Source organism: Sciurus vulgaris (assembly GCF_902686455.1).
Source record: "Sciurus vulgaris genome assembly, chromosome: 5".
Classification (NCBI taxonomy): domain Eukaryota; kingdom Metazoa; phylum Chordata; class Mammalia; order Rodentia; family Sciuridae; genus Sciurus; species Sciurus vulgaris.
Window position 1 is genome coordinate 137,765,817 of NC_136465.1, and position 18,952 is coordinate 137,784,768.

At 35.0% G+C, this 18,952-nt stretch overlaps 1 protein-coding gene across 12 annotated transcripts in view; it reads right to left on the bottom strand.

Moving 5' to 3' along the window:
* Positions 1-18,952, bottom strand: part of OSBPL8 (oxysterol binding protein like 8) — a 182,245-nt gene that overhangs the window by 99,476 nt on the left and 63,817 nt on the right. For 3 of the 12 annotated variants that reach the window (XM_079142523.1, XM_079142528.1, XM_079142529.1), the window contains 3 exons: positions 11,888-11,926; positions 5,857-5,893; positions 169-306 (listed from right to left, as the gene is read on the bottom strand). In XM_079142523.1, the coding sequence (XP_078998649.1) occupies positions 169-306; positions 5,857-5,893; positions 11,888-11,926 (214 nt within the window). The remainder of the gene's footprint in view (positions 1-168; positions 307-5,856; positions 5,894-11,887; positions 11,927-18,952) is intronic. The other 9 variants (XM_079142531.1, XM_079142532.1, XM_079142533.1 and 6 more) reach the window with 7 other exon arrangements.

Consider the following 18,952-nt stretch of genomic DNA (forward strand, 5'->3'; position numbering starts at 1 on the left):
TTAAAATTTCTTAAATCTTTAAGACTATTATAAATGACTCAAATAAAACAAACTAAACCTCTATAAAACCAAGTAATTAAAAAGAAAAAAATTATGATAGACCCAAAATGTCCATCTCCTTTATTCTCTCAACCAACTAAATAAAAACTCCAAACCACAACTTCTTACCCTGGCTGTGAGGACTTGCTGGACTGAGAGATGGCTGATGCAAATCTTTAGTTGGTGTTGGAAAAGCTTCTTTCCCTTGGCGTTGACTCATCTTTCCTGGTGTCAGAAGTTGAGATTCGTCACTGTTTGCTAAAACAGCTCAAGAAAAGAAGAGAAAAATAATCAGCCCTAAAGTCACAGATTTATATGACATAGTTCATAATATGAATAGGATTATGACTGAAATAGTCTTGGCAATTATATTCGTTGTAACAAATCAACACTTAGATTCACAAAACCATTTTGTTTCTATGTTGTATCAATATAAAATAAATTGACAGGTACACAAGAGTCAAAAACACAAATTATAGACATTTTAAAAATGAAAATGCATATCCAACTGATAATAAATGGTACCCCAAGTTTTTCTGGTATCTTTCATGGTACTATTAGTTAGATTTGCAATTAGAACAATAAGCAAAAGCAAAATTATTTCACAGAAGAAACACAAATGGTCAACAAGCATACAAAAATATACTCAGTCTAACCAGAAAGAATAAAATTAGTATAAAATAATATTTCAGTCACTAGACTTGCTACTTTAATATCAAATTTTCATGGAAAGTAGGCATGAGTCCTATTTTAGAAATGGGAAAACTTAATGTACAGAGACTGCCTTACACAAGATTAGTCATTAAATAATGGGAGCAAAATTCTAACTCAGAACCATTTGGTTCCAAAACCTTTTAAAAATTTGCTGATCCAATATTCAATTTAAACAATGTTGAGGCTACTTCTCACCCATATGGCCAAGATACCATTACAGGAGCGTAATAAGAAAAGATGAAAAAGAAAAGTAGTGGGGGCTGGAATTGTGGCTCAGTGGTAGAGCACTTGCCTGGCATGAGTGAGGCACTGGGTTGAATACTCAGCACTATGTATAAATAAATGATTTTTTTTTTTTTAATTCACTGACAACTAAAAAAGAAAAAAGAAGAAAGAAGAGAAGTGGGAACAAAGAAAATACTCAATGAAGGAATTGGGCAACTTCAAGTCCACAGGGCCCTAGATCTCCACATGCTTTCATTTTATTTCTGTGCTCTTAGAAACTTTAGTTTCATCTTAAGAAATCATATTTAGGGGGCTGGGGATATAGCTCAGTTGGTAGAGCACTTGCCTCACATGCACAAGGCCCTGTGTTCAATCCCCAGCACCACACGGGGGTGGGGGGGGGTGCAAAAGTGCATGCCTGTAATCCCAGTAACTCAAAAGCCTGAAGCAGGAGGATTGCAGGTTAGAGGCCAGCACTGGCAACTCAGCAGGACCCTGTCTCAAAAAAAAAAAAAAAGGGCTGGGGATATTACTCAGTGGCACAGCACACCTGGGTTCAATCCCAGTACCAAGAAAAAAGAAAAAAGGCAGTGATTTGGTCCTCACTCTAGGTTTAAATTTTCAACCCAGCCAGAACTTCACATTCATATCATCACCAATCTTTTAAATAATATTGCTTTAACATGTTTTCCATTATGCCAAAGTTTTCAAAATTATATTTTAGCTCCTTTCTTCAAAGATACAAAAACACTTTATCATCCCGATAAAGATATAAAAAGTATTTTACCAAGTCAATAAAAAAAACTACGGATTGATGACTCCTAAATTTATAACTCCAGCTATACTGTCTTTCCCCTAAACTAAAACTCACATGTACAACTGCCTGCATTATAATTATCTCTTTGTAATTTAAAAGCTTCTCAAGTTTATCTGGAGCAAAATTCTTGATTCTTTTATCCTCCAACCTTGCCTCTCCTCCCTCTCAGCTAGTGGCATCACTATTCTTCTTCCCCCAGTTTCTCTCACACTTCACATTCAGTTATCTGTGAAATCCTCACTCTGTCTTCAAAATTTATCTGGAATCCTACTATTTCTCCCCACTTCCACAACTACCACTCTAATCCCAGCCACCGTTATCTTCTTACTGCATACATCAGGAGATTCCTACCAGCTTACCAATTTGCTCCTTGATAGGCAGAGTTCATTCTCTACACAAAAACCCAAGTAATCTTTTTTATATTGTCAATTCGATTTACATCATGTGAATTAGCTTTCTATTATACTTACAATAAAATCCATGGCTGTAAGAGTCAACAGGGTCTGATACCTGCTTATCTTTCCAATCTCACTCTCCACTACTCTCCTGTCACTCAATTGGCTTGTGCTCTAATGGTTTTCTAGCTATTACCCAAAAATGTCATCTTGCCAATCTTAGGACCTTTATATCTTTCTTTCACCTACCTGGAATACTCCCACCCCAGATCTTCGCTTTATTAGTTCCTCTCATTTGCTGACTGTGCTCAAGAGTTATCTCTTCAGAAAAATCCCTTTAGTTTCCTCATGGTGTTTTCTTATAAATAAATTCTTAATTTGAACATAGCATGATTTATCAATATTTTTGTATGTTTAGTGTCTGCCACTCCATAACTTTAGTCTATCACCTTACCTAAATGATATTCACTATAATTCTTATCACTGAAATATCATTTGTTTATTGTTTGCATTCCTCTACTAGACCCTAAATTCCATGAAAGCAAAGAGTTTGCCTATCTTATTTTTTCAAATTTTCTCAGACCTGTTACTCTTCCTAGCACAGTAAAGGTATTGTTTCCTGATATACTGAAAGAGTGCAATAAATTTTTATTGAATCAATGAATTAATTTTATATTTTTATGAAACTCCATTATCATAAAGCCTAGAGTGGCTCCTTCAGTTACAAAAAAATAAGATTCATTTAATTTCTAAAGAAAAAATACTGAAATTCTGCTGGGTTCAATCTCCAGTACCCAAAAAAAAAAGTATATAATAGTAAACAAAACATACAACTTAGTCATCACTTCTGGGGACAGAAGGAAGAAGAAACATGCAAGGTATTTTTAAGATTCTAGTTCTCAGGTTGAGTTGTAGATTTACTATATGCCTATTATTTGATTAAGCTTTATCACTTACATATAACACATTCCAATTTAAGGCTAATTAGAAACAGAAAAATCACTAAAGTAATTAAGTATGCTTTAATATTCTATTAGTAAAACATAGGTATCTATGTCTTAAATAGTTTCACTGTATAAAATAGGAAATAGTTTTAGAAATGTAAATTTAGTTCTATTCACTTTCAAATCCCTAAATAATTGAGGTAGTACTGTATGATTTTGATAACCTTGAAGTGAGGGAGTACATGAAAATAGCAGTGTATAGAGTACACTTTATTAGAAAACAGAAAGCCCACCTTACTATTTGTTTTCTCTTATTACAGTTCACAAGCATTAGTAACAAAGGCTCTGCATAACATAAAAGTCACTACAGTGGCTTACATTATTTGCACAATGATAGATTATCTGAATAGAAACTTAAGGAGTGACTTTTTTTCCTGGGTTCATCTGCACATAATTGATAAATCTTGCTAACATTACTGAATAGATTTTTGTCAAATGAATCACTGTAGGATTCCAGTGCAATTTCAGACACAACTGACTCAACTACTGAAGATAACACTGCAGTGCCCTCTGCTGGTTCTACTTAGAATGGAAGTAAAGAAATCTACCTTGTATTCACATTATTTTATCATGTTTAGTTGAAACCACACTGGAATAATTAGCATACCAGTTGCATTTTCTAAGGAAAATATCATCTTTGCTTTCTAAATTTAACTCACAAATATAAAAGTTTGAAGAATCTTTTAAGCCTCAAAATTTTGCTTTTGCCCATAATCTAAATGCAAGTTAAAATAAGTTTGTTTGTTTTGCCATATTGGGAATTGAACCCATGGGCACTTTTCACCACTAAACTATATACTCAGACCTTTTGCTTTTTTGTTTTTGTTTATAAAAAAAAAAAAAAAAAAAAAAAAAAAAAAAAAAAAAAAAACAGGGCCTCCCTAAATTGCCTGGGCCTCAAACTTGTGATCATCTTGCCTCTGCCTCCCAAATTGCTGGGATTCTACAAACATGTGCCACTGTGCCCAGCTAAAATAAAGTAGCTATTTAAAATAATAAATAATCTGTATGTAAAACTTAGGATTGCCCTTGAGAGTTCTTTCTTCTACTTTTAAAATTTCAACTATCCTAATAATACTGATTGTATGATAAATAATAAAGTACTGAGAATCATCGCAATTAAGAATGAAAAAATAATTTTAGTACATTATTTTAAATTATTTCTTTTTAGAACAAATTACATACACACACTGATTGACCAGTTACAGGGAGAAATAGCAACTGGTCTAGACCAAAGAAATTTATAACCAAAAGAAACCTTTGCAATTATCTTACTCCATCCCTTCCTTTGGTCAATGAAGAAATGAGCCCCAGAACAGTGAAATACTTGCAATAGGCAGATAACTATTTGGAGATAAAGACTAAAACTTCCTAAATCAATGTAATTTTCTACATTGATCTTCAATAAAATTAAAATGTTTGTCTAATTAATGATGTAGTAAAATTTTTATTATTAGGTTACACTTGAATTCACCAAATTAAGAATTTCATTCTGATTTTTGAGTAACAGTAGAAGAAAGATGTAGTGGGCTAGTAACTAATTCTACCTTTGGGGATCCCCCACCCCATACTGGGGACTGAATCCAAGGGTGCTCTACTACTAAACTATATCCCCAGACCTTTTTATTTTATTTTTTTCTTTTTGAGACAGGGTCTCACTAAATCATCCAGATTGACTTCAATCCTCCTGCCTCAGTCTCTTCTATTGAGGGGGGGGCAGTCTGGGGATTGATTGAACTCGGGGACACTTGACTACTGAGTCACATCCCTAGTCATTTAGATAGATAGATAGATAGATAGATAGATAGATAGATAGATAGATAGATAGATAGATAGATAGATAGATAGATTTTATTTTATTTTATTTTATTTAGAGCCAGGGTTTCATTGAGTTGCTTAGTGCCTCGCTTTTGCTGAGGCTGGTTTTGAACTCACAATCCTCCTGCCTCAACCTCCAGAGTCACTGGGATTACATGTGCCACCGTGCCCAGTTTGCCTCAGTCTCTTGAGTAGCTGGAATTACAAATGTGCACCACCACACCCAACGAGTTTCTTGGATATTTAAACTCTAAGTTTCAGGCTCTTCATCTATAAAATTAATGTTTTTTATATTATATATAAAGCTCCTTGTGCCTCAGTAATTCTATGATTTTTAATATAAAAATTGTCCCTGTCATTCTCCAGTTAGACTATAAAAATCTTTAAAGGCAGGCACCATGTTTTGTTCATTGTATATACCCCAAAACTCTCAATAAAATTTGTGGAGGTAAATCTAGGCACAGTGGTGCACACCTGTAATCTCAGTGACTGAGGAGTCTGAGCCAGGAGGATCACACATTTGAAGCAAGTCTGAGAACCTATGCAAGTCCCTCAGCAACTTAGCAAGACCCTGTCTCAAATAAAAAGTAAAAAGATCTGGATCTGGCTATGGATCTCAGTGGTAAAGTGCTCCTGGGTTCAATCCCCAGTACCGAAAAAAAAAAAAAAAAAAATTGTTGAGGTTAATTGAATATAATCCTATCTATTCTTTATTTTGTATTTCAATGCCTAGAAAGAAAAGTTGAAGATTGAATAAGCCAAAATTGAAATGCCATTTGCCTTTAATAAGTACACATCAAAATACTACGTCCCCAAACATGATATTCAAACTTCAGCTACTTACTTGATGGCCCAAGGATATCTTTGCTATCACCAAGAAGCTTTTAATGCAGAGTAATTGAGCAGCAAACAAACACAGTCCAAACCAGGAAGAAGCAAAATGCATCAGGATGGAAGCAGCAGTGAAACAAAAGGACAAGGAAAATAGCATTAGTTTATAAGTAGAAAGCACATGCACATCAAACCTAATAATTAAAATTTACAAGGAATTTCCTTTCCATACCAAAAAAAATTTGGCTTTGGCATTACCAAATATTTATTTTAATTCTGGAAAATAAAGGTAGAAGAGAAAAATGAATCACCAAGTATTTTATTTTGAAAATTAATTACAATGCAAGATAAGGATTAGATGTAGTAAAAATTACTACTTAGAAATATAATAGAGAGCCAAAAGTTATTATTTCCTAAAATAAAAGGTGGTTCAAAAATATAACACTCATGCACTATTAAATATTAGTTCTGCATGTCATCAAAGCACTGAACACTACATAGAGATTTAGTCTGTTTCTTCTGCAAAAAAAAGAAAGGAGCATTTACTGATTACTTATATGCCAAGCATTGGGAAAAGAGCTTCTGCAAAGAAATTAACAAACCGGAACAAACGTTTTCTAAAGGTGAAAAACAACCCAAAGAGAAATATTCATTAGAAAGATAAATTTTATTGAATCAAACAAAATATTAGAACCCACTAAATATCAAGCATATTATCTCATCTTTTAGGAAGTCAGAAGCCTCCATCCTTGAATGAATTTACTAACAACTAAAGGAAACAGGAAAACGACTGCTAACCTGTCTAGTACTTTAACATGCAACATTACTCCAAATAATGCCTATGGACAAGTGTTTTGGTCAGCGTTGGTAGGAAGAGTTTTAAGTTCTCCCTCACTTCAGATATCAAATATAGTAACATATTAAAACTAAAGTGACAACAAAAACGAAAAATTCCCGCTAATGACATTGTTTTTTGGTCTGATTTAAAGACAGTAAGAGAAGCCTAAGTGGCTGTGACAAAAGAAGGTAGCTCTTTGCTTTGGGCTTATGTCATCTCCTTGGAGAAAATCTTATTACTTCCTTAAAGTGATGGCACAATGCTTGAAACTGTGTTCTAATGCCTTAAAGGCATTTGTTCTATTTGTTTTTCTGTAGCTGCCCATTTAAACTTATTCTTCTGTGATTTATTTCACAGATAAACTGAAAGAATACAGTTTTGTTGACAATGAACTAATTACGTTCAAGTCCTTCTGATGGCTATGTTATCACAACTAGCAAGCTTGGGGAAAGAGATTAAAGTACTTGTGCAGGCAATCACTGAAACAGCCCCCAGCAATCCTTATATCTTGGTATATAATCCCCTCTATAGAGTGTGTGCTACACCTACTTAAATCATTTCTAATGCAAGAGAATATGGCAGAAGTGATGGAAAAGCTCTTCTAAGATTAGACTGGTAAAATGACTTTGATTTCCTTCTTGTTCACCATCTTTGTTCTCTTATAGATAAATCATTCTGGGAAAGGCCAGCCACCACTTCTTGAGGTAATCTTTTAAGAGAACTACTAGGCAAAGATCTGAGGCCTGCCAACAAACCACTAAATGAACTTGGAAGAGAACCTCCTGCCTGCTTCCACCTCCCACCATCCTAGAGCGTTTTGGGGGTTTTTGTTTGCTTTGTTTTGGTACTGGGGATTGAACTCAGGGGCATTTAACCATGGAGCCACATCCCTGGCCCTTTTTTTATTTTATTTAGAGATAGGGTCTTACCAAGTTGCTCAGGGCCCTGCTAGTTGCTGAGGCTAGCTCTGAACTCACCATCCTCCTGCCTCAGCCTCCCCAGCGGCTGGGATTACAGGGGTGAACCAAGGTGCCCCAGCCTACTGGGTTTTCAACAGAAATTTCAGTAGTATCTCCTCCCCATACCTTAACTGCAACCACATGATAGACTAAGTCAGAGACATCTAGCTAATAAACTGCTGTTGGATTTCTGACCCACAGAATTTGAGATAATAAATGCATGTTGTTTTACACCACTTAATTTTGGAATCATTTGTTTTACACCAATAAATAATTAATATAACACTGGAAAACTGAAAGAAGTTAGAAATTTGACAGAAACAACTGTGGCAAACTTAGTAAGGCTTCACAGATGCCTTCTAAAAACATCTTCATGTATTGACATGAATAAATTCCTAGACTTACACCAGGAAGAAAACCAGTGCTTCTAGTCATATATCCACATAGTTGGGAATATTTAATCTCACAAAATCAGTCATGCTTGAAAGCTCTACAGCTGATCCTCTATTTGGGGTAAAAGATTAATAAGCTCATTTTTGTTGTACAATTCTGTTACATTCTCAAATTTAGTTAATAGCACTATGTCAACTTCTGTATACCTATATTCCTTACCTGTTTACTTCCAGAAAACACCTGCTAACGACTTCTCAGTATTGGTTCCAAAAACCTCTAATAAGACTTAATTCTCAACATTACACCTTCAAACATGTCTGTGTCATATACATCTGACTTTACTAGATTACTTCCAATATTTTCAGTTTTGGTACTGAAGAATGATTGAAATAAACAGTCTATTCTAATCGTACAACGACCCAACAAATATTTACCAAGTAACTACTATGAATTCATATCATTCTAGGCACTGAAGAACACAGGAGTTAGGAGAATAGACAAAAGTCTTGGCCTCGTGGTACTTACGTTTTAGTGGGGAAGATGAACTAAAACACAATAAGCAAGTAAAAATTCATAGTATGTTATATTCTATAAAAACTAAAGAGAAAAAATAAAGAGAGAAATGGGGCACATAAAAAGTTAGGGAAAAGTAGTTAAATTTTTAGATAGGGCAAGCTTAAGAATGCTCCACTATAGAGTGAACTTGATTAAAAGAAGAAACTTGCCCAAAAGAAATATGAAGGAAAAGTATTCCAGGCAGAGGGAAAAGCAAATATAGAGAAATGGGATGAAAGTCTGGTGGACTGAGGGAAGATTAAGAAAGCCAGTGAGGATGGAATGCAATGAAAAAATAAAAGAGTATTAGGAAATGAAGTCAAAGAAGCAAACTATATAGGACTCTATAGGCCCTTGTTAGGACTTTGGTCTTATTTTGAATAATATGGAAGACCACTGGATGGTTTTGAGAAAAGAATTGATACAGCATGATTATGTTTCAACAGTATTATTCTATGTTAAGAACAGACTACAGAAACAAGGTTAGGAGGTTATTACAATAAACTAGGGGAGAGAAAAAGGAGATCTGGAACAAGATAGCAGCAGTGAAAATGAGACGTTGTTGAGTTCCCAATGTATTTCAAAGGTGGAGCAGCAGGATTTCCAAATAGACCATGTGTGAGTTAAGAGAAAATGAAGAATACAGAAGATGCCACATGTTGGGAACTGAGCAATGGATGGAAATGCCATTACCTGAGATGGAAAAGACAGTGAAGGCAGCTAGGTTACAGGGAGAAATATCGGCAGCTCAGTTTGAAATATCTGTGAGACATCAAGATGGAAATGTCAAATAAACAGTTGGGCAGACAGGCTTGTACTGAGAAAGATTCAGGCTGATTTAAAAAAAAAAAAAAAGATGAAATACGGTACACGTAAAAGTTAGGTTATACAACCGGAATGCCTTAATCACTGGAGATTAAAAAATAGCACAGGATAAAAGAACAGACATCAGAAAATCATGCTATAGTAAACAAGAAAACTAAGAATCAAGCTGAAATGTTCCAAAAGCAAAACTGAAACATCATCATCATCAAAGAAAGGATTCAGAAACCCTTCCCAGAAGGATATCGATATAGAGGTACTAAACTGGATCCAAGTCAATCATCCTTCCAGTGTTGTTCATAAAGTGATGTTAGTAAGAAACAGGACATAAGTGAGAATTATACATCATTTTTGCCAAGTAATTTACATCACAGACGTCTTTTGCACATGGGTAAACTGTACATTACTTCTTATTTTTACTGTTTTCAGGATGTGAGTCTACTCTGTGCAATATCATTTACAGGATCATTTTGTGTAACACAGGAATAAAGAAAATATGAAATTACTGATGTAAAAACATTCTACACATAGGATGTTTTCATAGGATTTGGGGGGGGGGGGGCGGTACCGGGGATTGAACTCAGGGGCATTTGAGCTCTGAGCCACATTCACAGCCCTATTTTGTATTTTATTTCTTTTAGAGTCAAGGTCGCACTAGGTGCTTGGTGCCTCACTTTTGCTGAGGCTGGCTTTGAAGTCAAAATCCTCCTGCCTCAGCCTCTGGAGCTGCTTGAATTACAGGCATGTGCCATCGCACCCAGCTGTAAGATTTTTTTTTTTTTAATAAAAAGCTAAACACTCTTTTTAGATCTTGCTAAAGTTCCAAATTATTCACAGCACCATACAGAATCATGAAATTTCCCCTCAGTTTGTTCAGGAAAAAGAACATTAACATAGGATAAAATTTTTCTGTTTGAGTAACTTATCAGGTTGATCATTATTCTATAGATAATGTCCAGCCAGTCATCTTAAATAATTTTTATATAAATTTTCTAGTTTTGCAAAAGTGCATGCTGAAAATAGTACAATTATACATGCCTAGAACTTTTGCTTACTATTAGTCAACATACTGCACCAAAGTACTTTAATTAAAAGCATAAAATATTTATAGCTATTATCTAAATCTTTATTGGCTAGGTTATAAAATACAAGAAAAAAAGCATTGTGGAAAAAAGTGATCTTATTTTATTGCACATCTAAATATATGCCAATCTTATCCATATTTAGCATAAAACATGCATTATTTTAAAAATGCAAAGAAGGAGAACTTCATCCTGAAGAGTACTTCGATCTCAATCAAAACAAGACAGATGGTCATCCTATAATACAGAAATAATCCCATGAGATCTATAGCTTTTATTCCATTTCCTTTAGCACAAACTTCTCTCTTAATATACTTAATGCCTTAAATCATTTGATGTGCTTAAGGGACAACACAAAGCTAATCAAGCATTGATGTAACTGGTGGCATCTCTTTCCCCAATACAGTTGATAAAGTTATTCACTTGGTAGCAAACCTGCCTACAGCTGGCTCCCAAAAACCACAATGTGGAACGATAATACAGAACATATCAAGGGTGCTCTATTTAGTGTTATCTTTGGGTCTTAAAATAAGAAAATTCAGTGAAGGATATATAATGCAGCTCAGATCTGCTTGTTCTTAGAACAGGAGTCATCATTCTATACTTAGCTCGAATTTTTTGTATTCTTGTAATCATCTGCAAAATACTCAAGTGCACATTTTATCCCTCATTTTTATAGGAGAGATTTTAAAGGAATATTTTTCTGAGAACTAGAGCTTGTCACTATTGAGAAGAAAATATGATCTGGCCTGCTAGGCAGTGATTTAAAAATAACCTAATCCACACTTTTGATGAAGCAGTTCTACTTCCAGGATCACAAAGGTCATCATCCAAAATGCTCAAAAAGATATGTTGGAAGGCATGTTGATCATAACACTATTTATAGTGATCCAAAATAGTAATCTATTTTAAACAGGTATTAAATAATAATACATTCACACAATGAAATACTATGTAGTCATTAACATTATTTTTAGTGACTAAAAAATATCCACTGTGTATTAGTTTTTAGAAGCTATAAAAACTGTTGTATGAGATGATCCCACTTTTATAAAATCTCATGTATAAGACACACACAAACTCATGAAAGATACCACCAATATATTAACAGTGGCTACATTCAGTAGGTAGGGTTTTACTTAATGTACCTTTTTATATTGTTTAAATATGGCATACTAGTATGCACTGTTTTATAATCAAAAAAGAATAAACCTATTTACATTTTGGAAAAGTAAAAATATAATCTTTAAAACTGATCTTTTCCATCTATTTGCTATTTATCAGGACAACATAATCATCTGTGATTAAGTATAGTGGAAAATATCCACTTCTAACCTGAAATCCTAGAAAAATACAAAACTTCAAATTTTAAGCACAGCATCATATATTACTCACTGTCTCTTGAACTTCAGCAACTTCTGAATATGGCAAGATCTAAAAAAAAAACAAATTTTCTCAGGAGTGATCTAATCTCATATACCTGAATCTGGATCTAAATAGCACCCACAGTCTATCAAATGAACTCAGTAGTGAAATAATATTTTAAGAGGTGGCATTTGAAAACAGGAGAGGTTTGCAAAAGTACTTTTACACTGGAAACTGAATCCTTGAAAGTTTTTTTCTTCCTTCTAAGGCCTCAGGAATTTGTAGTCAATCTGCCAATCTGTGAAGTCCTCTCTAGAATATTCTGGGAGGGTTTTCACAGTTTTCATTCTCCCTGAAAGCATTTAATTCCAACAATTCCATTTAATTGCCATGTAAGCCCTCTCCTCCTTGGTTTCTAAAATAATCTACTATTCTGGTCTCTTCTATTTTCCTGCCTCCTTTGCCCTCTCATTTAGTATGTGAATGTCCATAGACAGTGCTCAGCCTTAACCACTCTTTCTACTCTACCTGCTTTTTTCCCTGCAGGTTCCATTCACAATCAAGGTTCACTTACTACCTTTTTTCAGATAACTCTTTTTCTCCCAACATCTAACCAATTCATTAAGTTCAGATCATTTTTATTTCCATAACATCTGTCTCAGACCAGTCCTTTCATTTCCCATGACTACCAGCTAGGTGAGACTGAGGCCAACTTGTTTCTCAACTTTTGCTTCTTCCTTTCAGTAGGTGTATCATTGCATATTTCAATTTTACCCCATTCATTCATTTACTGTGTTAGGTACTAGGATTCAAAAACTAACACGGACATGGTTTCTACTACCAAGATCACCACTGAAGATAATGTATAATTTATTTGACACTGATATAAGTTATTTCTAGTCTACTCAATATTCTCATACTCATCAACAGCAAGTTACTTAACTTCTGTGATGTTTATTTTTGTCCTTTGTGAATACATAAATTATTAAACCTCACAACTCTCTGGAATTGCTGTGAGACAATTTTTGCATGGGTATACTTACAGATTAAAACACACACACACACACACGAAAAAGATGAAGAAAGGCTCCAGAAGAGAATGATTAATTTACCAACCTAATTTACTAAATGGTCACTTTGACCATGTTGCTTCTCCACTCAAAATCATTTGATATCTTGGTCTTTAAAAACTAAGCCCAAATGCATATAATTAAAATACTACACAATTTAATCAAATTATTAACTTCACAGAAATGTTTTGACTTTTAAGAGTCTGGCAACTTCAAATAACTGAAATTCCACTTAACTAAATTCCCTGATAAAACTAATTATAGATGGTGACCTGCAATTTTCTCCCTACTTTCTTTAGGCTTCTCCCTTCAGTAAAGTCCCCTAACTACAATGGCTCAACTCAAAATGCCAATTGACAAGCTGAAATTTTCTTTTCCCTAACTCCAATTTCTGGGTTTTTTTGTTTTGTTTTGTTTGTTTGTCTATTTGTACCAGGAACTGAACCCAGGGGTGCTTAACCAATGAGTCACATCCCCAGCCCTTTTTTACATTTTATTTAGAGACACAGGGTCTTGCTGAGTTACTTAGGGCCTAAATTGCTAAGGCTGGCTTTGAACTCGCGATCCGCCTGCCTCAGCCTCCTGAGCTGCTGGGATCCAACTTCTTAAAATGAGTTCTCTGATAATGAATAATTAGTTACCCCATACTATTTTCTCTATTGCTATCATAAATATATAACATAAATAAACAGAACTTTCTGCAACTATGGACTATTATATATCTGCAATGTCCAGATCACTACTAGCCATCTAGCTACTAACAACATGTGTTACTGAATTCTTAAAATGTGTTGGCAAGACTAAGGAACTGAATTTTAAATTTAATGTCATTTAATTTAGTCACATATGGTAAGTGGCTACCTTTTGGACAACTCAGGTCTAACACAACCTTACCTTTCCCCAGCTCAGTCTAACTCATCATTCTCTTTGCCACTGCTGACCATTTATTTTCTCAAATTTCTGCCCTTTCCTTCTTTCCAAGATATTTTCTCTCCTTTCTCCCTCTCTCTGCTTGGATCCATTCACCTAATATCACCTTTAGACAGTTATTCCCCAAGCTGTACCCTAGACTCTCTTCCCTATTCAACGTGCTTTTCCCAGATGATTCTATTGAACAGATTTTTTGAAGTGCTCAATTCACCACTAACTACGTTAATTGGTTTCCCACTTCAACCTCTACTGAGCTACAGCCTCTCAGGGACTTCCCAACTATCCTCCTGGTGAACTCTTTCTTCCCATCTCAAATAAAAAGCATCACATCCTTTGTAAGAGTTTTCCTGACCTCCTACTCTAGCCATGAAAAACATTCCACCTGTGTTTTCAACACATCCTTCTATTAGCAGGAAGGACTGAGAAGAGAGAGCTGCAAGTATTCCTAACAACACTAACTATGCACCTCCATCTTCCTGACTGGAAAGGCCCTTCACTCACCTTTGCCCCAAGCCAACACATACAGCCTAACTATCACAGTCTCCAACAGACAGGCATAAGAGCTCTACACTTTGCTTTTATCTCTGCTTAGAAAACATTCTGTAGGACTCAGAGGCTCTAAAGCTACAGAGAACCAGTCGACTTTTATATTCTCAGAAAATAACACTATCCCTTATTATTACTCTTTATCCTTCCTACCCTGCTTCATTTTTTCATCACATCAACAATCACCTAACAGTACATATATGTGTTTTTGTTTTTATCCATTCAAATGTTAATTCCACTAGAGTGAGAATTTTGTCAGTTTTGTTCACTGATGAACCCTTAAAGCCAGAAGAGAAACTGGCACATTACAGACACTCTCAACAAATGTTAAATGAATAAATACAACGGTGGGGATAAAAAGGCTTAGTAATCCTGATACCAAGTGAAAAATTTCTTATGTATAGTTTATTGAGTTCCTCTGCTTATTAATCATTTAAGTTCTTTAAAAAACAAGTCTTGCTCATCTTTGTATCTTCACAGACTTAACATACTGCATCTTTACATACCTATCACATGACTGATATATATAGAATTATGGATTAAAACAATGGAATCTGAGTTATTAGTCTATCACTATTTACCAAGTCCCCTTGCATACATACTGAATTTAGTTTTTTAATTTGCTCATGAGGTCCATTACAGTCCCAAAATTTTGTTACTTATAACGATTCAAAATAGAAAGTTGCCTCAATCCTAAGAATCTAGTTGTAATCCATAGCATATTCATATTTTCTTCCACTATTAGTCTTTGGTCATCATATGCCCAAATTCCATTGCTTGTAATTCTTCCATCTTTAAAAAAATAATACAGTCATTCATAAAATAAGAATGTTACTGATTCACCATTAGTTGTGGAGGTATGAGTTATATTTCCTCTGGTGGTCTCTTGCCATCTTCATCAAGGCCTTCATACACAAAAGAAGCTCAAGCTCAATTGTCGGGGTCCTCTCTGCCACATCCCATGTGGAGGAGGAAAGGGTTAACTGCCACAGGAGGACGTTGGTGTTTTTTCTCTATTACCCAAAAAACTTATCTACTCAATAAACAGAAGAGCCAATACTCTTTTTATGAGAGGGGGTGTGATGGTCTGGCCATAACAACTCTGGCCTCTTTACAACAACCAAGTTGCCCAACTCTCCTTTCTTTATAATATGTAGATGTAGGTAAAAGGGGGCAAAATCCAGGAGGAGCTTCTTCTGTGATGGACAGGATAGGGTGGAGTCGGGGGAGCCATCCTCTTGAGGGAAAATTCCAGAAGGAGACAGGGAACCACTTCCACACAATGCCACATACTTCCTGGCAGTTCTTAGAAGCCAGACCTCTGTGTCACATGGCTCAACCTAATTTAATTCTGCTAAATAAGGACGGCTTCCCACACTCAATCAATATTATTTCACTGTAACTATGGGCACTCGTGTACTAAGACTGCTAGAAACATCTGTGGCTATGAAAAAAAGAAAAAAGTTAACAGTTGACTAAAGAATTAAACCTATCACTCTGACCTTTGATTTCATGCCCAAAGGTCAAATAAACTTTTCCTCCTCTAAAACATTTTCCTCCAAATATGAGCCAATCTTCTGTAGTTGCCTGAGAAGGTTATAAAATAATAGCACAACAAAAACCATATTATCACATCACAGTCATACCAGCTAAGATCTGAAGACTAGCTATATGAGACGTTCAGGTACATGAACATTTTTGTGTATAATGCTTAATCTTATGACATGTTGAAATCAATTTGATTTTCAGTCTAAAGAATTTCTCTTTCTTGGAATTTTGTTTTCATTGATTCTTTGCTTTCTTTACACAGATACATGAACTTATATTCTAAAATGAGTGAGGACTACTTTCTGAATTAAGGTCTAAGAACTGCCTAACAAATACCTTCTTTTTGTAGCATGGTATTCTAATAAATCACTGATTAGTATGCCATGCTGAATTCTAACAAGTCACAGGCAAGACTGCTTGCTAATAATATTAAGGAAATATTAGCCTCAATGACTCACTTTATGGTTTAGATATTAAGTGTCCTCCAAAAAGTTCATGTGTGAGACAACACAATAAAGTTTAGAGGTGAAATGACTGGGCTATGTTTAAACTTAATCAATACATTAATCCCTTGATAGAGATTAACTGGGTCATAGCTATAGGCAGGTAGGGTATAGCTGGAGGAGGTGGGTCACTGGGGCCTGCCTTTGGATCATACATTTTGTACTTAGAGTGAGGGGAAGTCTCTCTCTGCTTCCTGGTGCTATGTCCTGAGCTGCCTTCCTCTACCATGCTCTTCTGCCCTCAACTTGGGCCTAGCACAATGGAGCTGGCTGTCTATGGACTGAAACCCCTGAAGCTGTGAACCCCAAATAAACTTTTCCTCCTCTAAAACTGTTATCAGGTCTTTTGGTCACAGCAGAAAAAAAGCTGACTAAACCCATAAATCTACCACACATAACAATGTAGTTTAGGTCTTCATGCCTTGGCAACTACATAGTGCCTAAATCTCAAAATATTCATCCCCTAACAGAAATATCAAAATTAGTTACAGAAGAACAGCTTTGGATTAAATAAAATAGATCATGTATCACATATTTTCAAAGTATACATTGTATTAGATAATGAATATCAAAACTTTAAAAGGTACATAAAAGACTAGGCATAATATAAATCAGTTTGTGACAAAAATATTAGTCTTTTCTCATGGCAATAACAGAAACAAGAGTATCTATTTAAATCTTACCACTGTCCACTCTTTAACAGAACTTGATCAAATTATCCTTTCAGAGTCTCAGTTTATTCATTTCTTTAGAAAACAGAGACTATCTATCTTACAGTATTATAGTGAAGACTAAATGACAAAATGTGTGAGACACTAAGCCAGGTCATGGCACACAGTAAGTGTGAAAAAATAACTTCCTTTTCTCTTCACACAAATACAGTAACCCAAATACAGAAAGCATAGACTCTAGAAATCTAGGGGCAAAAAGCAAAATCCAGAAGAGAAATGGTGCAGAAAATTATTAAGGATTATAATAGTTGCTGGAGAAAGCGTGAAGTATTTAATCAATTCCTTTTATTCTCACAATCATGTCTCTGAGCCCCTTTCAAAGTCCGTGCTTTGTGCCATGATGAAACATACTCAGAGTAGGGTGGGTTAAAGTTTTCTGATCTCATCTTGCAGCATGTATTCTGCTAGATTTTTATCTATGGGTTCCTCTCCCCCACAACCCTCATCACTGGAAACGCTTCCTTTGTTTTACTGGCAAGGTCTGGAGTCATCGTTCATTGTTGGAAATCCGTATATCGTTTACTATACTACTTAAATGCACACAATTTTGAGGTGTATTTCATATCTCCAAAAAAAAAAAAAAAAAAAGTATGAGGGACCAGTCCTGAGGAAGAATGAATATCTCTGAATTGAGATGATCAATAATAAACTTATTTCCTATGTTAAAAAGTTTTGATCCAAATAAAACCAAGACTTGACAACATCTAGAGTAGCAGAGCAACAGATATTGGAGAATACCATGAAATATTGTAAAATCCTAGCCACAACCTAACTATATAGGCACTTTGCTGTTAATTCTCCTAATCTCTAATTCCTACTTAACCTACTCGTTGACTTCAGCTTGTACTTTTGTCTGTTACTTCCATCTTAGCCTCCCAATGTCCTAGTGCTAAATTCACTCTTCTCATATACCTAGTCCAAACTCAGTCATTTCAATGATCTCTATAGGAACTGTTCTTTTTGAATGAACACATGCATTCTAATCTTAGTTGAGTCAAATGGTGCCACTTAACAATTATATTCTCTGATGAAAGTTTCCCAGTAGAGTCACCACAGCATCTGTCTTTCTGCTTCTCTTATCTTCAACTCTATCTCAGCAAATGAACTAGCCTTCTATACTCTACTAAGGTGATCAAAACTACTTAGTATGAGTGCCATTAATCTCCCTCTTCATCTCAAAATTTCTCAATACATCATTACATGCAACAAGTTTCTCATAAATTAAATATGGCATACTGAGAAATGTGGACCTCCCTTACATACTATATAAGTATGTCCACATCTTTGGAAACAGAAATTTTGAGAATTAAAAAAAAGAAAAAAATTTATGTATATATATGAAACTGCTGAAAGCAATATGACCCCAAATTTGAATGGTAATTTAAGGAAGAACTCTATGTATTTTCATATGTGCACACACACATTTTTCTAGCTTATCTATTCCAAAGGCCTAAAACAATGACCAAGACAGTAGAAGTAAGCAATCTTACAACCTAGACTGCATTCTCTAAAAAGCATTTCTGACTGAAAGAAATCAAAGGTGCTCAAAAAATGGCTAACTACTAATCTAAAACAGAAAAATGTCTAAAATGAGCCTTGAAAATACTATTTTTTGAGCACTACGGTTATACATAGTAGCTGGATTCATTTTGACAAAATCACACGTGCATAGACTTCAATTTACTCCATTTCAGTCTCCGTTTCCCTTAGCTTTCTCTCCTCTTCTCCCTCCCCATATTCTCATCTCTCTATTCTACTGATCTTCCT